General features: G+C 42.0%; 1 protein-coding gene across 6 annotated transcripts in view; it reads right to left on the bottom strand.

Annotated features, from left to right (window-relative positions):
• Window positions 1-25,797, bottom strand: part of VEPH1 (ventricular zone expressed PH domain containing 1) — a 159,054-nt gene that overhangs the window by 18,362 nt on the left and 114,895 nt on the right. For 5 of the 6 annotated variants that reach the window (XM_081910907.1, XM_081910908.1, XM_081910909.1 and 2 more), the window contains 3 exons: window positions 22,010-22,149; window positions 18,196-18,330; window positions 6,323-6,440 (listed from right to left, as the gene is read on the bottom strand). In XM_081910907.1, the coding sequence (XP_081767033.1) occupies window positions 6,323-6,440; window positions 18,196-18,330; window positions 22,010-22,149 (393 nt within the window). Of the gene's footprint in view, window positions 1-6,322; window positions 6,441-18,195; window positions 18,331-21,996; window positions 22,150-25,797 lie in introns of those variants that run through there. The other variant, XM_081910912.1, reaches the window with a different exon arrangement.

Raw genomic sequence — 25,797 nt, 5'->3', positions numbered from 1 at the left:
AAGATGGGGGGAGTCCACTAGATTTATGGAAATAAGTGTTTGGAAGTTGGATTTTGTATAGTATAAACTTAATAAAAATTATATTAAAAAAAAAAATAAACTCTCTGGTTAAAAATGTGTTGCCTTTTAATTGCCTGTAAGAAAAGCTGCTTGGAGCAAAACTACACGTTTACGAAAAATATGGGGTTCCACCCAAAATGGAATCTCCGTGTTACATTTCCCCCCTCCTCCATTGGAGGCAGTGTGCCTCTGAATACTATTTGCTGGGAATCGCAAGCAGGGAGTGTGCCATTGCACTCAGGTCCTGCTTGGGGACTTTGCATAGGCATCTGGTTGGCCACTGTGAGAACAGAGTGCTGGACTAGATGGGCCATTGGCCTGAACCAGCTGAGCTCTTCTTGATGTAAGCCTGTGCTCTGATGTCATGAGGCTGTGGTTTTCCTCATTCCACCATAACTGACGGGCAGTGAAAGGATGATGACAGTGTGAAGACATGTCTCACAATGTGTAATTCTACCCTTATATGAAAGGGACACAGGTGGCGCTGTGGGTTAAACCACAGAGCCTAGGATTTGCCGATCAGAAGGTCGGCGGTTCAAATCCCCGCGACGGGGTGAGCTCCCATTGCTCGGTCCCAGCTCCTGCCAACCTAGCAGTTTGAAAGCATGTCCAAGTGCAAGTAGATAAAAAGGTACCGCTCCAGCAGAAAGGTAAACGGCATTTCCGTGCACTGCTCTAGTTCACCAGAAGTGGCTTAGTCATGCTGGTCACATGACCAGAAGCTGTACGCCGGCTCCCTCGGCCAATAAAGCAAGATGAGCTCTGCAACCCCAGAGTCGGCCACGACTGGACCTAACGGTCAGGGGTCCCTTTACCTTTACTCTTATATGAATAAGGCCCTGTTTGCACTTTTCCTGGAGCAGCTACTCCAGATAATACCCATCTGCTGCCCACAGAGACCAGGGCAGATGGCAGAATTATGAACCACACTGACATTGCTCACCTGGACTCTCTTAAGGGTTTCTTTTTCCCAGCTTGGTACATGCATATCTGATCTGTCCTAACTCATGGCTGGCCCGTCCATTAGGAAGAATGAGGAGATGGCCTTGGGGAGCTGATTTGAGGTGTGATGAAAGGTTTGCAAAACTGTTATTCATTTGATGGTTGTCCTTCTACTGACAGGGAGAGAGGTGTTTGTGGGCTTTTCTGCCTCAAGCGCCAAAGTACATTGCATGATGTCTTCAGCTGAATATTCTGGTTCCTTCCATCGGAAAGTATTCAACTTACATGAGCTGATGGGAAAGCTCTGCCCTTGGGGTTTGAGGATGTGGTCACTGGATGTGCGAACTCATCATTCAGTCACCTACAGCTGTCTCCTAAACCACACTTCTCAGGCTGGGCACCCCACTGGCCAGACCATTATCTCCATATACCCCCGCAGGCCAAGTCTGACATGTGGGCAGGGTCAACCAACTTTCAATCATCTGACATCACAATGACAACACGTGTCCCGCTTTTGTTCACATGGTTTGCCCTGAAGTAGAATGGGCAGCAAAGTGTGCTTCCCAGGTGCTGGTGGTCAGCTGATATTCAGTGCAACGTAAGTGCTGAGCATAGGGTTTTCCAGGGGCTGAATATCAGCTGAATATCAGCTGACAGCACTTGGTAAGGGCTGTGCAAGGGGCTTTGTAGGGACCACCGATCAGCTGATCAGCAGGGCCAACAAAGCCCCGTTTTCCAAATTCCATCTTTACCTGGATCCACACTTGACAACATTTATGAGATTAAGTGTGGGGCAGGAGGGCATGGCTTGGTTGAAACAGCCTGGCCTAGTTATGCCTGCAGATCAGAGGTCCTTCAGCCTTGCAGTACATAAATCACTGGTTCAAGGTCCTTGCATTAACTTACAAAGTCCTGAGCAACTTAGGCCCAGGGAACCTTAGGGACCATCTGAACCTTTACATCCCACTTGGTCACCTGCAGGAGCACTGTTCCCTCAGCTGCTGAAGTTCATCTGATGACAACAAGGAACCAAGTCTTTGGTGTCTTCAATCTGCCAATAGAGATTCAGCAGACACCTTCGGTGACAGTTTTTAAATGCCTGCTGAAAGCTCTTCTATTCTGTCAGGCCTCAGAATACATCTTTTCATCAAATCTGATTTCTGGTTTTTTATATATATATTGTTTTTACTGTATGGTTTTATGCACATCTGTCGTAAACAGGTTTTTTATGAATAGTGGTTCACAAATATTTTTTTATAAATAATAATTTTTAAAATGTATATTTGGGAAGCTGGAAATCAGGAACACTCAGAGGTGATAGACTTGGCTGGTAGCAAAACACAACACAGGCACGAAACAAGACGCAGGGATTAAAGGACCAGTGGGTGAACCACATACACCACATTGAGCTCCTTGGAGGAAAACATGGGATAGAAATGCACTAAAATAAAGAAATAAAATAACTACTATGAGGGAGCAAATGCTAAGGGTGAGGCATGGACAGAGCTGCGCCTGGTATGTCTCTGATCGGATTTTAGTGCAGAAATCCCTTTTAAAACCCAGAACTCACATTCAATCCCAGTTCGTAACATAGGACCAAACATTTAGTTTTGATTATATACATGTCTGACTCCCCACCGTCTGCAGTCTGCATTTCTCCTATCCTCCTCCTTTCTTATTTCCTTTGCTTTTCCCCTTTTCCCTTCTTTTAAGAAAACTTAAACAAACAACACAAATGGCTGCAGTGTCACTGGGTGTGACCCACCTTAGGGTGGGTCACGACCCATCAGCTGAAGACAAAGGGTCTAATGGATATCAGTAGTCTCTAACATGTATTTCCAGGGTGAGGAGTCCAGCTGCCTGTAAAATAATATGCTCCCCATCTGGCAGATGACTACTCAAAAAATAAACCCATTTCATTTTTTTGCTATGACAGCAGGAAATGAGCAAAGAAAGCCCCCAATATAGTGAGGTTTCTAATGTCAAACATTTTGATTCAATATGTTCCACACTGGAGTGGAACACACACACACACACATATATATATATATATCCATCCTTGAAAGTGGCTACTTTTAAATAATAACTAAGAGAGACAGGAACTGGCAAAACCATACAGTTAAGTCTTTTAAACAGACATTTTATGTCTTTTTAGCTGAACAATTTTCCTTAAGAACTATCAAAAGCAGACATAGCATTCCATTTAGGAAATTCAATATGTTAGGAGTCTACTGAAAAATTATGAATGCAGGCTTTTAACGACCTTTAGATTCCTCATTGATTTAGCTGCAGTTACACATGCAACCAAATTAATTAATCAAAGTAATTTGTTACACCCCCAAGAGTTAATATTAGGCCCGCAACAATATTTTCTGATTTCAAAATTTGCATTTGATGCAGCCTGAGATGCCCCTGAAAGAGGATCCACCAAATGGAATATCTGATTTGTTTCGTTGCTGACTAGCACACTTTTGTTTCTGTAGTGACAACTTTTCAATTCCCAATTCCATTCTTCCTTTCCTGCACTTGACTTCATTTGTCCACATGGCTGTTTAATTGATTGATTTTACTTACAACTTTTTGTGGTGACATATTGGGCATATTGGGCAAAGTGTTGGCACAGCACTGTCAAAAGTACATCAGTTGGCACAGCTGTGAGCAAATTAAGCCATGAACCAGGAATTGGGAATTTGCCACTTTCCAGAACTTGCTGTAATATTCTTATCATCCCTGGGCTGCTAGATGGGGGCTGGACCTAATCAAAGTCCAACAACATGTTCCTGCCATACATAGTGAAGGCTAAGAAGAACAGAAATGGTGCTGAGAAGAACAGCATCAAAACCGAATGAAGCACTGAAAATAACAGAAACAAGAAGGTGCTTTTTGACACTTGCAAAACGAGGGAAGCCATTTTGTCTCAGTCATAGTTTCTACATTCTACAATGGCAGGATTGAAAAGAGATTTGCCTATTATCCAGTACAATACTCTCCAGTGCATTTTCCCATCACTTCCCTTATTGCCAAAAGGTTCGGGTTTTTGGGGGAGAAGCAGGTTTGTTATGGAAGAGTGGCAAATCAACTTTAATTGCCCAACCTCAATTTGTCACTCTGAGATTGAATCCCATATGAAAACAGCAACATTCTGGATTTGCCCTATACTGTACTTCACTTGGGTCTGTAAAATCCGCCAGAAAAACAAACTGGGGCCCAAAAAGCTACCTAGATCCATGGATGGAGCTTGTGCTGGCTTAGTGGAATTCTTTCCTTTGAACAACTTGCATGGTAGAGTGCCTATTAGTTTGGAAAAAGAAATGGGACTATGCAAGATTAAGTTATTGGTTTCTATTATCCCCAGGTATACAGAAGTACATAAGTTTACAATTTATATATATTGTACAGAAAAGCTTGAAAACCAAAGAAAGATCAACAAGTACCTGTAAACTTCCAGGACTTATGTAACATTGATGACATAACTGATGAGCCCATGGAAATAACTCATCTCATTGTCCAGAGATGGAACTTCTGGACTTAGACACTAAAAACAGGAACTCTTATTTTTTGTCGCTATGCTTTGTTTAGGAGATGGGGTAAGCATGACAAAATGATGCCCCAAATCCTGATCACTGCCCTCCCCCATGATTGCCTACTGCCTGTGTCCAGAAAGTATGATTCTATAATATTCTATACACGTCCCCTGTTCTTAAAATGTCCAACAGTTGTAAAAGTAGTCTGCGATGTGGAATTGGGTCCACTCTTTGAGAAGTATAAGTAAAAATGCCCTTCATTTAATTATTTGTTGGATCCTGGCCATTTTCAAGTTTGCAATACACAGGCACCTAAACAGCTGTTCTTCGTGGGTTGTCTTGTATCTCATAACAATTATGTTTCCTTTCCCTGGAATGGGATGAAATTTGGTGACTGAAGGTAAGGTGGGTTTTAGCAGCCCTAGTTTGTATTTAGATTTTAACTGGTAATTAAATGTCCTCAATTTAAATTATTGTAAGTTAAACTCTCAGGATTGGGTAGGAAAACCTTTCAAACCCCTAATTAATTTCTTGGAAGTAAGCAACTTATTATTTACTCAAGTTCTATTAGTTTCACTGGAACATGCTTCCCTGTAGATGTGCTTAGGATTTCAGTCTTAATTTATTTTGTCCAGGGATTGCATAGAAAAACTGCTTAATCGAGCAATGACTCTGTCTAGATCATACCCTTCAGCAGATGTGCTGCTGAATAAAATGAACCCAGTTTTCTTTGAAAAATGCTGGAAAATTAATTATGACTTGTGCTAAACCGAGTTGGGTAAAATACAATGAAAAGCACTTCACACAAATGCAAAACTCTCTGATGATGTTAGTGAAAATTTAGAAAGCCTTCAACTCTGTGTAATAGCCAACAGTCAGCATTAGAAAGTTGTCCAAACTCCCTAATTGCCAGCTGTTTCCACCCTGCTGTAAGATTTCAGTAGTGTCACATCTTCAGATGGCAACTCATTTTAATTGGCATCTGTTTTTCCCCTCATATCTCCATCTGTGCCAAACCATGAAATGTTTTTTGTGCAAACATGCTGGCCCAAAAGAATAATTGGTGTAAGTCCATTTAACTGAGCCACACCCCAAAGAAGCAGAAATCAGTAATAAAGCAAGCCAAGTCATTATAGGAATTACAGCTCATCGTTTAACATTGGGAAGCCAACCAACAGGTTTCAAAAATTATGTATAAAAAATCATTATTATGACTTTACTGGGCATGGTTTCATTAGCTTAAATATTTTTAAATGGACACATAAAACTTGGATAGGTGCACTTGCATATGCACACTAGTTAAATCCTCCAGTAATTTAGCTCACTACTTCCAGCAATATCTGGAGGGCCTATCTGCTATAGAGAGATTAAGTATTGCATTATATTTGTGTGTATCAATGCTGGGGTTTTCTTTACCACATTTCTCCCCATGTAAATAAATGCTCCAGCACCTTGATGATGTGGCACACAGATTTGTGGTTTGCCCTTAGAATTAAGAAGTACTGGCTTCCTGATCTGACGAATTTCCACCAAAACATTCAGCTGAGATGCAACACACAGAGGAATTCTAAGCAGTTGTCCTTGGGAGAAAGTCCTATTGAATTCAAGGAGATCGCCTCCTTGTAAATGTGTTTTAGGATTGCAGCTGTAAGTGACTCTCCATTTGTACATGTTCATTACAGACATGAATGGTTTGGTCGCCTAATTCATATCGTCTGCACAGAGCAGCCCACAGCACTGTCAGATTCTGAACATTATTACTTGTGTGTCTCACTACTACAGGAAAAACTCGTTACCTGTTGCTTTTTCGGGGTTATTACACATGAAGCACTGCCAAGCCCCTGCTTCCTCGCTGTAACCAAATAAATCAAAGAACCTCACTTCTTCCAGATGTATCCGCACATGGTCCAGATCCTAGGCAAGTTACAAAAAAGAAAATGGGGGGGGGGGGGAGAGAGAGACACCAACCCTGTTAGGAACAGACTTGACTGATGTGTAATTTATTACCTGCAAAATAAAAAGTAATAAGGTTAAGTACTTCTAGCAATGGGAACTGAAAGTAAAAGTTTATAAGCAATGGGAACTGAAAGTAAAAGTTTATAAGCAATGGATTCAAGCCCTTAGTCTCGTATAATATAGCAATTACGCTGTGTGCTGTTCTGTAACTACTCCAGTCAACGTTTTGGTGATTGACTAATGAAATTTTTAAAAGGGGTACAGAGTGCAGACCAAGCACTATGTCTGATTGCCTGGAAAGTGATTCTCCTGTGGCCCTCCAATTGAAAATGGCTTCTCAGCCGTGCCCCACAGTGATTATTTTAGAGATCCTCAGTGTTGCAGAGTAGTCCACACTGAATGGTCTTCACATTTGTACTAATGACAGGCTAAAGTGAAGGTGTCATTGTGGATTGCAAAAGATCCATGCTGTTGTTTGCTGGGCTATCTGGCATCTAGTGAGGAACATGTGTCCTTTGTTGTTGTTTAGTCATTTAGTCATGTCCGACTCTTCGTGACCCCATGGACCAGAGCACGCCAGGCTCTCCTGTCTTTCACTGCCTCCCGCAGTTTGGTCAAACTCATGCTGGTAGCCTCGAGAACACTGTCCAACCATCTCGCCCTCTGTCGTCCCCTTCTCCTTGTGCCCTCAATCTTTCCCAACATCAGGGTCTTTTCCAGGGAGTCTTCTCTTCTCATGAGGTGGCCAAAGTATTGGAGCCTCAGCTTGACGATCTGTCCTTCCAGTGAGCACTCAGGGCTGATTTCCTTAAGAATGGAGAGGTTTGATCTTCTTGCAGTCCATGGGACTCTCAAGAGTCTCCTCCAGCACCATAATTCAAAAGCGTCAATTCTTCGGCGATCAGCCTTCTTTATGGTCCAGCTCTCACTTCCATACATCACTGCTGGGAAAACCACAGCTTTAACTATACGGACCTTCAAGCCCCTTCGCCACGGCAAAGCAGTGATCCATGAAGGGGAACACATGTCCTTTAGGATGCCCTAAAACTAACCCAGAAAAACTAATTATTTTGAAGCTAAATTTATAGAATCAGTTGGAAGGGACCCAGTGTCATCTAGTCCAACCCCCTGCAATGCAGGAATCTTAGCTAAAGCATCCATGACAGATGACCATCCAACCTCTGCTTAGAAACCTCCAAGGAAGGAAAGTCCACAACCCACCAAGGGAGTCTGTTCCACTGTTGAACAGCTCTTACTGTCAGAAAGTTTTTCCGAATGTTTAATTGGAAATTCCTTTCTTGTAACAGGCTGAATTTTATTAGAACAAGATCTTTTAGCTTGATGACAAAACAGAAATGCCATTTTATCTCCCACAAGAAACTTGTTCAAAGTTTTCTCTTCTTCCCCCTTTAGAGGAACTGTTACCTAGATTTTGTTGACGCCTTAAAGGACACAGAGTAAGATTTCCTTCGCAAATGGCAGCATGAGCTAACACAAATGATTTCTAAATGAATCACAAGGAGGTTGCCGTGTTTGTTTAAAAAGTAACATAGCCTATGTACTTTCATAAATATCCATGAAGCAATTGACCGGAAATCTGTTAGGAAATAAATACATCTGGAAGCATTTTACTTACCAGAATATTTGAACTACGTTATAAAAATATTTTCTGCGGTATGTGCATACTGAAGAGTACAACACAACATTCTTTGCTAGCTAATTTCTTTTTCTTTTTTAAAAAAGACTCTGTTTAACCCATATGTACTGATTTGGCCATATTCTGCAGTCTGTTACAATTATACAAGTCATAAACTCTTTCACTGAAGTCACTGGGGTATGTTCTTCTGCCAGAGAAATTTGCTGATTGTGTAAACTTCAAATTTACATGAGTGGAAGTAAAGAGAAAGAAGAAGGGGGGAAAGGGGGGGGGAGAAGAACCTCTCACCAGAATTTAGCACCAGCAATTTTTTAAAATATATCTAACTTAATACATCACCTGTGCTTGTATTTACTCAGAAGTAAATTTCATTGGGTTTGATTGGACTTATTCCCAAGAAAGTGTTGCATAGGATTTCAGCTTAAGAATAACAGGCTATTATTGTCAGGTAGCTGCATAATAAAACACTTGCTGTGTATGATTGACAATATGATAAATTGAATTTCATCCTTGTATTTTGTTTATTTTATACTAGGGGCTGTGCCCCAGCTCATGTTTCTTGCCAACCTCCCTGGACATAATTTTTGCTCTTTTTAATTGACAGGTGGGTCGCGCTCAGGATAGCATGTATGTTTCTCTGTGTCCATTTAATGCTCACAACAATCCTAGGAGGTAGGTGGTCCTCTCAAACCTTGGCTGAACCTGTCTGTTTCCTTCAGGTTAGGTGAAGCCAAGCAACAGTGACTGGCCAAAGGTCAACCAGAAATCTTCATGACTGGAAGGCAATCTGAACCCAGTTTCCCCCATGCTGCCTCTTCATCACACCGATACCCGATTCTTCCTCCAGGGAGGAAGCTTACACATGGTTCCCCAGCAGTCTCCTAACTGAGCAGCTTACAGGACCAGGCCTGCTTAGCCTCAGTAGAACCATGTGCCTTTCAGCCATTCTTGTTTCAACAAATTATTCCTGACCAAGGTAGATGTGCTGTGGGAAATCCATGACTGGCTTTCCAAATATGTTTCTCTTTGGCTGACGAAGCAGTTGCATGAGCCTCGAGTTTGGATTTGGCAGAGGTGCTTAACTCTTTCCTCACAATATCCCAATAACAGAAATGTCCATCTAATGCACTGCTTTTTCTTGCACACATTGGGAGGAGATTTCCATCAGGGAAACGGCACTCCACGTAGGTGGGATAGTAAAAGTCATGGTTTAACAAACCATGGTTTAACAAATCACGGTTTAGCATTATGCAGACTTGGGCATCAAGTGATGGGCAACGCAAAACTGCATCCTCACTAGTTTTTGGTACAAAGCACGATCCATTTTTTAAATCCCTTTGGAGCATCCATGTGCATTTTGAAAGCTATAGCAAAAGCTGGCATGCATCCAGGTTGAGGGAACTATGCCAAATAACTGATAGACAGGATGGATAAGGTCTTCCCTACCTCCTGAGTAGTTGTGACAAATGTTTAAAAATGCTATTTCAATTGGCTAGGGTAAAATGAAGCCTTTAAAAAAAAATATTCCCCAGCAAAGAGAAGTTTCTTTAACCAGACTGCCCGGCATTCTAAATTTCTCTGACTGATATAAAACATCTGGCTGTCTCTGATGAAATGTAACAGAGTAGTGAAGTTGACATGCTTTATTATGATAGGACGGACTAGTTGTAAATTAAAATAAAAACACAAAAAGCCCAGATTTAGTAAATCACCATTCACAAGTTTTCTTTGCTGTTTATCAATTGGCCTTTTCATGTTCCATTTTCCATTAAAAGGTCTTTCCCCCCGGAAGACCTTGCTTGAGCTGCAAAATTGACATTCCACAACTGAAGGCAATGGAGTACAAATAATTCATGTCATAAAAACTTGATGAGAGACCTGGATCAAACTAAAGGCCCATCTAGCCCAGCATCCTGTACTTACAGTGGTCAGATGACTCTCAGATGCCCACAAGCAAGACCTGGGCCCCATAACACTCTTCCCACTTGTAATTTGCAACAGCTGGCATTTAGAGGCATACGGTCTCTGACACTGGCAGTGGTACACAGCAATCATAACTAGTAACCATGGATTTGTCTAATCCTCTTTTAAAGCCACCTAGGTTAGTGGGTAGGGGCACGGGTGGCACTGTGGGTTAAACCACAGAGCCTGGGACTTGCCAATCAGAAGGTCGGCAGTTCGAATCCCCGCGATGGGGTGAGCTCCCGTTGCTCGGTCCCTGCTCCTGCCAACCTAGCAGTTCGAAAGCACGTCAGAGTGCAAGTAGATAAATAGGTACCACTCCAGCGGGAAGGTAAACGGCGTTTCCGTGCACTGCTCTGGTTCGCCAGAAGTGGCTTAGTCATGCTGGCTACATGACCTGGAAGCTGTACACCAGCTCCCTCGGCCAACAAAGCGAGATGAGCACCGCAACCCCAGAGTCAGCCACGACTAGACCTAATGGTCAGGGGTCCCATTACCTTTAAGTTAGTGGGTGTCACTACATTTTGTGGTTGTGCATTTCATACTTCAGCTGTCTGCTGAATAAAGAAGTACAGTCGTACCTTGGAAGTCGAATGGAATCCGTTCCGGAAGTCCATTTGACTTCCAAAATGTTCAAAAACAAAGCTGCTGCAGCCAATCAGCAGCCGCGGAAGGCCTGTCGTGCATTCAGGTTCCAAAAGAACGTTCGCAAACAGGAAAAATCACTTCTGGGTTTGCAGCGTTTGGGAGCCAAAATGTCTGAGTTCCAGGGCGTTCGGGATCCAAGGTACGACTGTACTTCGTTTTTCCTGTTCTGAATCTTCCAACATTCAGCTTCATTGGATGATCCCACATTCTAGTATTATATGAGAGGAAGAAAAACTTCTCCCCATCCTAGTTTCTCTACACCATGCATAACTTTATATACCCCAACCATGTTTTCTTTCTAAGCTAAAAAGCATAAGATGTTATAATTGAACCTTTTCTATAATATTGTTTTTGAGGTATGGTGACTAGGGTTGTACACAGTGTTCCAAGTGCAAAGTATAGATTTGTTTAATGCCCATTAGGATATCAGTAGTTTTATTTTCAACTCCTTCTCCCAGGTGGAAAAAGGCCTGCAAGGCAGGGAGAAGGTCTTCCAGGAATCACAGCCAAGATGTTAAAATAAGTTTAAAAGCATCAGTCTCAACTGAAATTCTTGAGTGCACCTACAGGTTCCTCCTCTGTGAAAAATATCAAATGATACCTGCTCTCTGTCTGTCTTGATCTTTAAGCAGTTACTGATCTGTAAGAGGACAATGTGTTTTGATCCCATGACTACTAAGCTTACCGTACTTTTCCCCTTTAAAATCATACTAAAAAGCGGGGGTTGTAACTCTGTGCCATATCCCCCCATTTTCTTAAATTAGTCTGCAAAAATAGAGAGCATGAGGGCGTCTTATAGACAGAAAAGTATGGTACTTGGGAGTCTTTGGTGAGGAATTTGTTGAAAGTCCAAGTTCCCAGTCTGGCTACATGGACTGGTAAGATGTATTTGGTGTCTTCTTAATTCCATAGAATCATAGACTTGTAGAATTGGAAGGGGTTCCAAGGGTCATTCTAGTTCAATCCCCTGCAATGCAGGAATCACAGCTAAAGAATCCCTGACATACAGCCATCCAACCTCTGTTTAAAAGCCTCCAATGGAGGAGAGCCCATCACCTTCTGAGGTTTCCACTGTCATGGTCCGGTTCATGGGCGATCGAAGTCCCGGCAGGGGGCAAGATGGCGGGGTGGGAGAAGGAACAGGTGTCCAGAGGCCCGGAGCCAGGAAGCCAAGGGTCCAAGGGTCAGGAAGCAAGGAGTCAAGAAGCCTTTAAAAAAGGGAAACGTTGACAGCTATGCCTATTGGTCACAGGGTCTGGCTCCTGCATGCACACCTGACATCCACTGTCAAACCAGAAAGTTCTTCCTAATGTATATTCAGAATTTCCCCTCCTGTAATTTGAATCCACTGGTTTAGGTCCTACACTCTGGAGCAAGCTTGCTCCATCTTCCATGTAACAGCCTTTCCGGTGTTTGAAGATGACTATTATATCACTTCTCATTCTTCTCTTCCCCAGGCTAAGCATACTCCGCTCTCTCAACCATTCCTGGAAAGGCTTGATTTCCAGACCCTTTGTCACGTCTGTCGTCCTGCTCTGCACAAGTTCTAGCTTGCCAATATCCTTCGTAAACAGCAGTGTGTTTCTACGGCACTATGAGGAGCAGCAGAAATTGGTAACCCTAGAAGCAGGAATGATGTGGGACTGAAGAACTTCATGCTGACAGCATTAACAGTGGCATGCAGACTGCACATGCCTCACTGTCTGCATGATTGTCTCCATACCTGCAGTGCACATATTCATGCATCCCTGCAGACTGATGGCAAACGCTGTACAAACCACAGGGAGTGGGGGAGATCAGATTCAGATCAGAAGCACATAGGTACAGATCTAATCTTTGCAAAATCTTTGATGTAGTCCAGATGCTCTCTTGGAGAGCTTACATGAAAATTGCATCTCATCACACCTGAGACTCTCTGGGCCTAGTTATTTACCCTACAAAGCACAAAACATTTAAGTCAAAACTCTGGCTCTTAAGCCTGTGCAACATAGCTGTCAACTGTTCCCTTTTTTAAAGGGAAAATTCCCGTATTCCAAATAGGATTCCTTACAAGAAAAGGGAAAAGTTGACAGCTATGCTGTGGAACACTGTAGAAATCAATAGGACTAAGGCTGCAATCCCAGACTTCCTTACTTGGAAGTAAGTCACAGTGAAAGCAATGAACCTGATTAGGATGGAGTATCATTCTGCCCCAAAGTCCTGCCCTGATAGTCTCACTGCTGGGCTCTGACAAGTACTGGAATTGACTCCAACTGGAAGGAGGCAAGATGGGAGGTGAGGGTCAGCACTCCCTTCCAGAACTCTGTTTGTTTTCTAAAACATCCTCTGTGTCCCCAGCTTTGTATATAATTGAAACTGAACTGCATTGAAACCGACAAGTTTTCTGCTTTCAGCTCTACTTTGGCTCTAACATTTGGCTCTAGTTTTGGCTCGTCTTTCGTAGGATGAAGATATGCAACCACTTTCAGCGATAGCCAGCTTGTGATAGGCTTCCCCCTGCTTCCTCAGCATCTGGGAATTCCCAGTAAGAGAAAATAGCCATGAAGGTTGTTTTTTTTTTAAAAAAAAGAAAGACGCAAAGCCCACCCTTCAGAAGCTCAGCTGGCAAACAGAGGAGGTAGAAGGAGCTTCCAAAGTTTTCTACGAGGGATTAACATACTCCAGTTCTGCAAAAACGAGACGGCTGTAGCGATAAGGAGACTCAGCACATATTTTTACAGAACGTGAGCAACAGGGCAAGCTTGTTCGTCTTTCTTATGAGCCCTTGTCCTGCTCGTAATATGATTATGCAACTAATACATTTGAGAGCAATAGCACTTGCTGTTGCTGCGTGTTCAATGTCTTTGGGGAATTTTGCATGATGTATTAGAATTCTGACCAAGAAGGATTTCACTTTCCTAAGCACTTTCCTCTCTCTTGGTGGTTCCCTCAGTCAAGTGCTGTGTCTCTAAAGCTCAAACTACACATTACGCAGAGTGCCACCCTCAACTTTCTGCATTGTTTAAAAGCCAAAATGAGCTTGGGTATGCTGTGGATCGGGAAGTAAGGAAGGGAAGCGTGAGACCTTTCCACTCTTGTTGCTTTCCAGCTTCAAATCCCTCTCCCCATCCTGCTTTGCTATCCATACTTTACCCAAAGTTAAAGGTAAGATCTAGCAGATCAAAGCATCACTGGGATGCGTGTGATTTTGAGCTGAAAGCAGCAGGAAATAAGTGAAGAAGCTTCTCTCCCAATGTCCTATGTTCAGATACAACCCCTCATAGGGTTAAGACCCAGGTTGGTGAATGCTGGTCAAGGCTTAGCTTATTAGCATGTTATATTAAACTAGGAGAAGGACAATCCTTGGTCAAATTTTTGCTCAGATATAAAGTTTACTGGGTGACCATGGTCAGCTCATTATCTCTCAGTCTTACCGTACTTTGCAGGATAAAATGAAGGAGTGGAGTAGAAATGGATGCTTTTTGAAGAAAGGGCAGGATAGATTTTAAAATTATGATAAAACTACTACTATTTTATTTATTAGACTTCTGTCCCACCCTTCCCCGGATGGAAAACAACAAAGTAGGAAGATAAAGGTAAAAAAGGTAAAAAAAGGTAAAGGACCCCTGGACTGTTAAACCCAGCCAAAGGCAACTATAGGGTTGTGGTGCTCATCTTGCTTTCAGGCCAAGGGAGCCGGCATTTGTCCACAGACAGCTTTCCGGATCATGTGGCCAGCATGACTAAACCACTTCTGACAAAACAGTACACCATGATGGAAGCCAGAGCACACAGAAATGCCATTTACCTTCCTGCTGCAGTGGTACCTATTTATCTACTTGCACTGGTGTGCTTTCGAATGGCTAGGTGGGACAGAGCAACGGGAGCTCACTCTGTCATGGGGATTCGAACCGCTGACCTTCTGGTTGGCAGGCCCAAGAGGTTCAGTGGTTTAGACCACAGCACCACCCATGTCCTATGACAAATACTACACCCTTGTCTTAGGCCTGGTAGCAGCAGCTACTACTACTACCAACTCATGGAACTCAGTCAAATATTTAGTAGCAAATATAATAAAATCTCTTTCACTGAGATTTCCAAAGATACTTCAGTCCTCTCAATAAGAAAGCAAAGGATTATTTTTTATCCCCCCCCCCAAAAAAAAAACCCCTCAAAGCCACACATTATTTCCTTGTCCTATTTTATACTTCTCCTCAAAGGAAACCCTACCCAACCCTTTTCTAAGCAGAGAAAACATGTGACTTGATTTGATTGCTTTAAATTCAGTTCCACGTCAAATGCGTCTACTCCCATCTCTTGTCATGAGGCCTTTCCAGCACAGCTGGAAAGTTGGGATTGGAGGAGTGAGGATTGCTTCAAAAATGTCCCAACATGGCATTAGGAGTATGCTTGAACAGTTTTGCTTTTTATTTCACTGTGTTTTTGTGTAAGTAAGCAGCTCTGGACACAAAGTGAGTCTCTTGTTTGTAAAAAAACACACACATTGTTTTTACTGTCATCATTTTTGTTCAATTTGTGGGGACATTGGGAGGACTTAAATTATTGTTTTTTAATGTGATGATCAATCCTATAGCAGTTTAGCTTCATTCAGACAAAAGTTGCTATTTTCTGGTCTTCATGTTTTCTGGATCTTTTCTGTCAGTGAAAGTTTTAGAAAAGAATCTCTCCTTGCTTGACTTCAATTATGCAATTTTAAGTTTGGGTTGTGCATATGTGTGTGTGTGTTTGTGTGCAGTTTTTTTTATTTTTAAAAGAAAATTGTAGGTAGTTAAGACTTACTTCAAATACATTTTTTAAAAAATCCATGCTGGTCACTTGCGTGAACCCCAATTAAAGGCTAATAGCTTTGACCAGAAATCTTTTGCTTTGCTTTGAAACAGAATGCGTTGCCATCTTTGAAATTGCAATTGCTTTGAAGCAGGGATATTTTAAAGGGCAAAGGCTGACAGGACAGAGCATGCACAAATCATTACCCCTGCAGAGTCAGTGCCATAGCCCACAATTATGTGAATTTGCAAAAGGCAGCTATTCTTTCTTTTTTTTTTGGGAAATAAGAGCAAAAGCCAAGTAGCATTTTCATTTTCCATCCAGATATCAATTGCATGTGCAAGGGATTAGAGGCAAAACTCAACGACCTTTCAAAAAACAGTACAGAGGACATCAATGCAAGCAGTGACAAGTTCAGAAACTTATTAAATTTAGTTTAAGCAATACGATTGAAGTGTATAAAAGTATTCATGGCATGGATAGTGGACAGAGAAAAGTCCCCCCCACACACTTTATTATTTTTAATATAATTATTATTATTAAAATTTGTATACTGCCCATCATCTAAAGATAATAGGGTGGTTCACAACAGATAAATACAAAATGAGAAAACAAAATATATAACAAAACGAACCAAAAAGCCCTCCCACATTAAAAGGTCATAGAAGGTTTAACTAGCTAAAGGCTGGTTATAGAGGAACACTTTGCCTAGCGCCTAAAGATATGTAATGAAGGCGCCAGGCGAGCCTCCCTGGGGAGAGCATTCCACAAATGGGGAGCCACAGCATAAAAGGCCCGTTCTCGTGTTGCCACCCCCTGAACCTCTTGTGGAGGGAGCACAGGAAGAAGGGCTTCATATGATGGTCACATAATCCGGGTTGGTTCATATGGGGAGAGGCAGTCCTTGAGAACTTGGAGATATCAAACTAAGCTGAATGCTGGAAGATTTAGAACAGACAAAAGAACGAACTTCTTCAAACAGTAAAACTATGGGATTCGCTCCTGCCAAAAATAGTGAGGGCCACCAACCTGGATGAATTCATAGAAGATATGACTATTGTTAAGTTGTGGGTGAACATATCAGACGACACAGCGATTCTTCAAACAGCTCTTGTTTATTCACAGGCCAGAACAGAACTGAACTGAAGGGTTCAGCCAGCCTGCTTATATAGAGCTCCACTAGAACGCAACAGTAACCATTTTCTGTAACTATCCAATCACTGAATGTCACTTTCAATCCCTTATTTGCATATGTGGACCTGAGTGAAAACTATCTACAGTATCCCCCTGCTGGCCCAGGGTGAGAACTTCAGTACATAACAACTATGTTCGATCTTCACTGTCAGAGGCAGTATAGTTCTGATGCCTGTTGCTCTTAGCATGCTGCTGAGCTCAGATTCTATTTGCAGGCTTCACATAGGCATCTTGGTGAGAACAGGATGTTGGATCAGATGGGCCACTGGCCTGATCCAGGAGGCTTTTCTTATGTTCTAATGTCCTCTGCCAATATGCCCCAGTCATGGAGGATGGGCCTATGGATTGGTATTAGCCATGATGGCTGAATGATCAAAGGCAAGCTACCTCTGAGCAGCATTTAAAAAACAAGAGACTGTGCAAAAATAAAAAAGGAGACAAGCTCTACATGCAAGCTCACATTTATGTGTCTATATAAAAGAACATACAGTCATACCTCATGTTACGTTTGCTTCAGGTTGCATCCCGCAGCGACCTGGAAGTACCAGAAAGGGTTGCTTCCGTGTTTTGCCGCTCGCGCATGCGCAGACGTGCAAAATGACGTCATGCGCATGTGCAGAAGCGGCAAATTACGACCTACACACGCGCAGATGCAGGTTGTGTTCTGCTCATGTTGCGAATGGGCCTCCGGAACGGATACTGTTCGCAACCAGAGGTACCACTGTATTTGCAAAAGTTCTTTCTGGTACATTAGATTAGTCAAACAAATGACCAAGACAAGTGTACTTTACAAAAGAATAGCCTTTATCATTCTGGATAAACCCATATGCTTTCCCTCCTTTTCAGTCTCCAAAAGGTGATCAAAATAACAGCATGTCTAGAAGGTTGAGGGGAATAATACATTTTCACCAAATGACAAAAAAAAAAAGTCCACATGCAAGGTTAGTTAGCCATGAAGCAGAGAAAGAGACTGTGCCCTCTCCTATGTGGTGCTGTTAAAAGTAACACCTTTCTGTTCCCAGTTTTATATTTGCAAACATGTGAAACAAAATGTATGCTATGTCCCTTCAAGTTTTCTACTTTATCTGAATTTTATACCCTCTTAACATGCTTCGCCACAGCACTCCCAGTACTTCTCTGTCCTTTCTAGGGAGTTCATATCTAGGGATAACAGCATCCAATTGATTCTCCCCATTTCCTCAGTTTTGATTATATCCACGCTCTTATTTACAACCATGAATTTTCAGCTTTGGAGTACTTGAATTCAGTGCTTCAAGAAGCCCATCTTGTCTCAGAGGCTTCTAGCATTCGCACATAAACTCCACAGCCAATGGTCCACTAAAATTTCACTATGATTCTGAGGAGCAGCATTGATTTGATCTCTCTGTCCAGATTTGGTGGCTACTGCACTGATCTATCATATAGTAATGTGCACATCATACCCTCATGAATGCTCACTGGGGGTGGGGAGGAAAGAGGAAATACCTTTTGGTGTGGAAATGTAGACTGAACCATTGCAGTTTCAAAGCTGTGTGTTCCCTTCAGCTGGGTTTTCTCCCACAATGCTTTCAAGGCTTGTACAGAATTATTTTGCATGGACAAAGCTTCTGGGAACAAACTCTGCTGGGCAATATTGAAAGAAGAAAGAGTCAAGAACAGTGTTTCCCCCCACAATCTGACAATTAATACAAAATACAGGCTAGTAAAGTTCTGACATGCAACCCAGTTAATTATTTGGTGACTTCCCAAAACTCTCAGAGTCGATAGCAAAAGAAACAATCCTAATAATTTCTGTATCAGGGAGAGAGCAGTGGGACAATGGATAATTTAAACTTTCCCCCTTCTCATGTCTTTCTGAGGCTTAGGCTAAGGAAGCTGAGGTACAGGCAGGCATGGCAACCCGTCCTCAACACATTATAATTGATTCAAGCGACCTACACTATACAGTACATAAAACCTGAATCTGAAACCAGACTGTAACTGAAAGCAACAGGGTGATACTGTTATGCCCTGTCATTTTAAAAAAGATAAAAATTATAACTCCCAGGAAGTTACAAAATAAAGGGAAACCAATGTAGCACAGCGACTGCAGTGCAATTATTAACCCAATTTTTTTTAAAAAAAAATGTTTTCTTTTCCACTGTGTTTACTTTCAATCTTCTAAATTCAATATTGTTAATACATGGCTTACACCCATCTGTTATGTTTTCCTCAGTGCTGATTTTCATCTGTATTTAACTGTTTCACCTTATTATTTTCCCCAAGACCAGGTTTTAACCTTATTCTTCAGTGAACTTGCTGGAGTATAGTAGCTTCATTCATCAATGGTGTCTTTGCTCCTTGCATTCCGCCCCCCCCCATTCAACATTCTTTCCCCATTAGCTCCTCCAATATACACTTCCTTTTAATATTCTTTATTTCCTTTATTTGATTCAATTAATTCTCTATTCTGTTCAGATTCACTCAGATGCTTCAGCCCTTACTTCAGGTTCTCTACTGATGTAGTTCCATATCCTTAACACCGATACCACAAGTTTCTCCTACCCTTGGCTTCTAAAATCCGCCTGGGGCAAGAAATATATTTTCTGATGTCTCAGAGACTGCTTCTGTGGGACCTTTGACAGAGTGCACACAATTATCTAAATAAACATTCAGTTTTTAGCCTCCGGTTAACTGTAAATAGATGAGACACTCAAAGGAAGCGTGCGACTTGAAAGTTTTGCTGAATCATTGCCATAGTACATAAATGCAAATGGAAATGTTCCAAAGGGTGTTAAGCTACCTGCCGATTGGTGCTCTTGGGATTCATGCTAGTCCTGTTTCTTCAGCTTTGGCCAAGCATAATAGTCATGCCACAGCTCAATAGCAGGATTTGTGAATGGCAGGAGTGTCAATTTGTGATTGACAGGAGTGTCAACAGTAGTGATGGGCAGGGGTAATTAAGGAGGAAGGAGAAGGCTGTGAAGAGCTTCCAAGAGGAAAAGAAGCTTTCAGTTTCTGTGCCCCATGCTTTCTAGATTCAGCTACCTGGTGAACAGGTCATGTTATTAAACACTGCACAACGTAAATAAATGCCAGCTATAACTTTGCGTGGCCAGGCAGAGACCCCCCCCCGACCCCAGGCAACCCCCAAGAGGAATAATGACTCATGACAACCTGTTATGGGATTAAAGCTGGCCACAACTTTATTAAACTTTCAGATGTAGGGAGACCTTGACTTTGGCATTGGGCGTTTATCTCTCCCAGCCCCCGTCCGGGGATCTGGGGAACAGCAGGGTTATCTAGACTGTATGGGGATTGGGCTGGCTCTGGAAAACATATGTTTAAGCAGAGAGCCCGCCCCCCCATTTTACCGCAACGCAGGGGAGAGCACTGACAACCTAACGGTGTATGGCCAGTGACTCCCTTCCACACAACCCGTTTAACAGTGAACCCTGGGATCGATCGCCGCTGCTGGGGGGGGGCGTGGATCATCGCTTCACCCCCCCCCCCATTTAGAAAAGATAGATTAAAGGATTCCACCCAAGGCCTGAAACCGCCTTTGTTGTGATGTTTTGCTATGGGGAAGGCAAAACCTGCCAATGCAGGGAAATTCCTTCCCGGTCTTCAACAGCAACCATCAATGACCGTAGCAGCGCCCTCATATCTGTAAAGAAGAGGTTAACCTGCAAAACGAAGGCGTAAACTGAGAGGGGGCAGGGTGGGAGAAGCTCTGCAGCCGACTGAGGACTCCCAGGTAAGTTCCACCCTCTATTGTGAGTGAAGGGCGGTCCTAACCCTACCTGATCAACTCCCCTGGCAACACCCCCAACTGGGATTGTTTAACTGTCTGAGGTTAGTCTCCAGGTATCCAGCTTGGGGAGGCGAAGCCAGGGTGAACTGCCGTGGATCGTGTAGGATTGAGGGGCTGCACGCGACCCCAAAAAAAGCAACCCCGCATTTCAGGTGGGGAGTGGTCATTATTGTGTGAGGACAGCCCCATGTCAGAGAAGACATCTCTATGGGGTGCAATTTCAGTGGCAGAGAGGCAAATAAATTTGTGCGCATGGGTGAGTGGAAGAGATTCAAAGCAAGATTGTACGGTCTTCTCTTTGCTATATTGAAGATTTACGGCACAATCCTGTACTCAGAAGTAAGTCCCAATGGGTTCAGTGGAGCTTACATATTTCCCTTGCTGGGGATTAAGTACTATTGAACTTAACAGACCTTGCATCAGAGTAGGTATGTATATCACCACATTATAAATTGACGAAATGAAATGTATTTTGAAATCACTTTATATATAGGTGCTTCAGAGGAATATCGTGATCTGCAGTGGGGCATTGTGGGGGGCGGGGGAGGACAACTCCGCCTCCTTCCTCTGGTGCCTTTGTGTCTTGATCATTTAATTTGTCTCTGAATTAGGATATGTAAGAATAAAATGAAATTTGACAGCACTGAAATTGGGTTGGGATTCCTGGACTAATGCGCAGACTGGCTCTCTTCCTGCACACTGCCTTTCCCTTCAGTGGGAATGAGATACTGATACTGAGCTGTGTTTTGCTTTTCATTTGCACTGCCTGTTATTCATACTGTATTTAGACTATTGTGTAGATAGGAGTCAAAATATGAGAGCTGGAATCATCACATGGTAAAAAGAAAATCCGTCAAGAACATTAACATTGTTTGAAATGGGCCACATTTTCCATATTATTACAACTTGCATGCAAAAGCAATTTAGTCGGTCTTTATCCTTTTCCAGCATGATTGCAAAATCGAGTAAAACGTTGCGAAATAATTAAAATAAAATAAAAACCCAAACCACCAGAAGCAGCATACAGTGAAAGCTAAAGGCATGTTCAACAGCATTATTAGCAGATGGAAAATCACAATAATGACAATCCTGGAAGTCTGAGGTAGACATAACACTGGTTCCCTGAAAAATGTAGATTGCAAATCAATAACCTGCCCCCATTTCTGGTGCAATTCCCCATCCATTGCCCTGTTGGTATTAATGGTTTCATGCTAGACCAATGCCAACTGTGGTTAATACAAGGACCAAAGTTCCTTGTAAAACCTCAATTTGCAAGCTCGTTCCAAATTCTGCCCTACAAGGAAAGCATAGTTAGCAATGACCCTGGTTAGTATCAGGGCCCCAGTAACTGCAAACCCAGAATAATAATACTCACCTCACAACAATAGTGATAAGGGTCAACAGCATCTCCAAAGAGATAACAATTTAGACTTTAATTGGGGGTGGGGTGGGGGGAACCTTTAAATGATAAAAGTGCCACTATGGATACGTACATATTGCACACACCTGCTGAAAGAGAAACATGATGTGGATCCAAAGCTGAGGCTGTTGACTGATGAGAGTGAAACTGGATTTACTGTACAGGCAGTAATGTCCTTTCAGGGGACAGCTGAAGAACAACTTTGCTACACAACTTCTGACGGTATCTGGGGGGGAAATACATGTTATTAGCATCAGCTGTTATTATTTAATGGAAACCTAAGCATGATTATTTTACACTTGCACTCTTCATTGAGACCTAGTACTGTAGTGTTATGGCATGTTATAAAATTCATCCCTACGGAGGGGTGTGGTAAGGTAACATCCGCCAACAAACTTAACAAATCCATAACAAACATTAGGGATGTGATTCTGAGCCCTGCACACACATACTTTTCATTCTTTACTATGAAATTTCATTTGTATGTTAGAAAATGACCATACATGCAAGGAGAAGTCCTTCTTATGGATAATAAATAAGAAGGTCATGTTCCTCTCTACACAGAACTCTAGATGCAACCCACTGTTTGGACATACTACTTCATGGTTGCATACAAACTAAAAAGTCTTCTTTTTACTTCATAATAAACACCAGCAGTTTTTCTCGTGTCTGCATTTTCTTAAGTGCATCTAAATTTCTGAGGTCATGCAGAAATGGATAGATCTCTCAGTGTGCTGTCACTTTGGCCCAAATGGACAAGCCAACGTATGCTCAGCTATCTCCTCAGAATACTGTTTGCAGAAGGTCATAGGTGACAAACCATCACATTGGCAGTACTGAACACCCGAACAATTGCCTGGCAATGATACTACAATAGGAGGAGGAGACTGCCAGATTCTTTTATCTTCTGTTGCTGCAAAAAGTATTAAGTCCGACGGTAGGCATATTTAAAGTATTATAAATTATATATCTGTTTTTTTGGTTTATCTCATGCCTTATATTTATATGCCTAGTCCACAAGGACTAGCTTTTTATCAGACTCCTTAGCATTCAAATGAGTTGTACACAACACACTCGCTTCTTCGACATGTGTGAATCTTTTCCACCTGATGCTTTCTTAAATAAATAAATAAATAAATAAATAAATCTGCATTCAGTTTGCATTCACAATCTTGCTTACTGAAGTATACTTGGTTAACCACTGTTCACTGTTGGCTATTGTTTAATCAGTGTGTTCCATGATTAAAAAGCTTCTTAATTTATGTTAACTAATAGGCACTTTGAGGCCTAAAACACATCCTCCAGTTTAAACATAATTTGTAGCTTTACTTTAAAACATGCAGCTGTCATCATAGTCTTTTTTATTTTTAGTAATTGTTAATTGAAGAAGAATCTTCCATTTTGTCACTGAACAGAACCACAGTGAGACGCAGAAGAAACGTATTTATGTGGCATCTATTTTGTGGTATTAGCCCAAACAAAACGTTCATTCACCTGAAACAAATCAGAAACCACAAGCCAGAATCTGCAAATTTCATTTCATTTAAAACACACACACACACACACACACACACACACACACACACACACACACAAATGAAACATACATTTGGCAGTCTCTTATATCTATCTTTTAACTCACATCTACTATATTCAGAAGTAATTTTCTTCCAAAATAAAAATAAAAAATGCAAGGACGAACTCATCCTCACCACAGTATCAAAGGGAGATCCACATGGGTCTGTGTGGCTGTGTTCAGACACCATGATAAATTACAGTAGATTGGGTAGAGCTATCCCTTTGTTCAGTCCTGTCTGTCCGTTCCCTATTCCTGACCACCCCACCAATAAATAGTAGAAGATAGTGTGGTAGAAAAACTGAGCCACAATGTGTTTAGCATGAAATCTGTGGAGAAAGACCATCAGTTTGTATTTTTTTAGCATTTTAAATAGTGGGTAGATCACAATGACCTAAGCACACAGGAAGCTGAGGTTTAAAGCTTTTTGCCGCAGCCTTACTACCGCTGAAAACCATCCCTCAAAAATGGCAATAGTCCCAGAGAAAAAGCTCCCACTGGTGCCAATGGGAGCATCCCCCCCCCCCCGGGGTCTGTGATAGCAGTGTGGTGACTGATGAGAGTGATTTTTGTTGGGACCATGGTGGGTTGTGAAAGGGTTAAGTCTCCCCTTTCTGAATATTGTGGTCCTGATGAAAATTGCGCCTCACCTGCTGTTATTATCGTTGTTGTTTTTTTTAAAAAATGATAGCTTCCTAATGAGATGTTTAAAATCACATATAGTTTGACCCCCCAAAACGTATCAAGTCTGAGCAACTTTGGACACTGCTGAATGGGAGAGGAGGGATGAAATTTATCCTTTTCCCTTTCCCCCCTGAAATTCCTGAAATTCTCTATATTGTCTGAAGTAGAACATTTTCTAGACTCTTGGGAAAGTTGTCTTTCCTGTTCCCCTGACATTCCATAAGGTCCAAAGCCATTCTTGATTATTCTGTAATGCTTTCTCCACTCTGGATTCTATTATTTCTATCAGTGACTTTGAGACTTAAGAAGCTCACATAGGAACAGCTACCCGCAAGATAACCAAATATGTATACGATTAAGGCCCACAAAATGTAATAGTTTTCCAGACTTTCCCCTACCACTTAAAAGTTAGACAGGAGATGCCAACCATAGCTTGTATTAAACTTCATTTGATGCTGTTTTGAAGCAGTAAACAATCTATTCAAGATGGAGCTGCATATATGGCTGGAAAAAGTAAGGGAATAAAGTAAAATTAGATAGATAGATATAGATAGATGATGATAGATAGATAGATAGATAGATAGATGATAGATAGATGATAGATAGATGATAGATAGATGATAGATAGATGATAGATGATAGATAGATAGATAGATAGATAGATAGATAGATAGATAGATAGATAGATGATAGATGATAGATAGATAGAATCAGTGCAGATTAAATGACCATTTAATTCTTTACATTCTTGAAAGCTCCAGTGAATCCCAGAATCTTGTCTTCTTTTGACAACAGTCTAATACTGTGGATTAAACCACAGAGCCTAGGACTTGCCGATCAGAAGGTCGGTGGTTCGAATCCCCGTGACGGGGTGAGCTCCTGTTGCTTAGTCCCTGCTCCTGCCAACCTAGCAGTTCGAAAGCGTGTCAAAGTGCAAGTAGATAAATAGGTACCGCTCCAGCAGGAAGGTAAATGGTGTTTCCGTGTGCTGCTCTGGTTCGCCAGAAGTGGCTTATGCTGGCCACATGGTCCGGAAGCTGTACGCCGGCTCCCACAGCCAATAAAGCGAGATGAGCACCGCAACCCCAGAGTCGGTCACGAATAGACATAATGGTCAGGGGTCCCTGTACCTAAAACTAGCTTACCTAATTTGTTTTCTAGAATTTTTGCCCCTCATGTGCTAAGCTTTGCATGTTCAGGGATATAGTAAGGAGGGATATTCAAGCATGTGACCCCCCAGGTGATGAATGGGGAAACTGAGGTCCTCCAGATGTTGTTGAACAACAGCTTTTTTTAAAAAAAAATAATTTATTCTTTACACCCCGCCCATCTGGCTGGGTTTCCATCAACATGGTCTGCTGACAATGCTGGCTTGGGACTTACTGGTGTTGAAGCTCATAACAATGAGGCAGGATGAGAACTATTTTATCCATTCATATTCATCAGCTTTCACTTTCTTCGAGTAACATCTCGGCTGACTCGTCTTTATGAATGTCCCAAGCTAAATTAGGCATTGAGGAAGATGGCTGTCATCTGTAAATGCAAGTGATTATTCTATGCCTCTTCACCAAAGGCTCTGAATGACCAAAATATGCTTTCTGAAGTGGGCAAGAA

This window comes from Podarcis melisellensis (assembly GCF_964234715.1).
Source record: "Podarcis melisellensis genome assembly, chromosome: 5".
Classification (NCBI taxonomy): domain Eukaryota; kingdom Metazoa; phylum Chordata; class Lepidosauria; order Squamata; family Lacertidae; genus Podarcis; species Podarcis melisellensis.
This window is presented reverse-complemented; position numbering and strand designations above follow the sequence as displayed.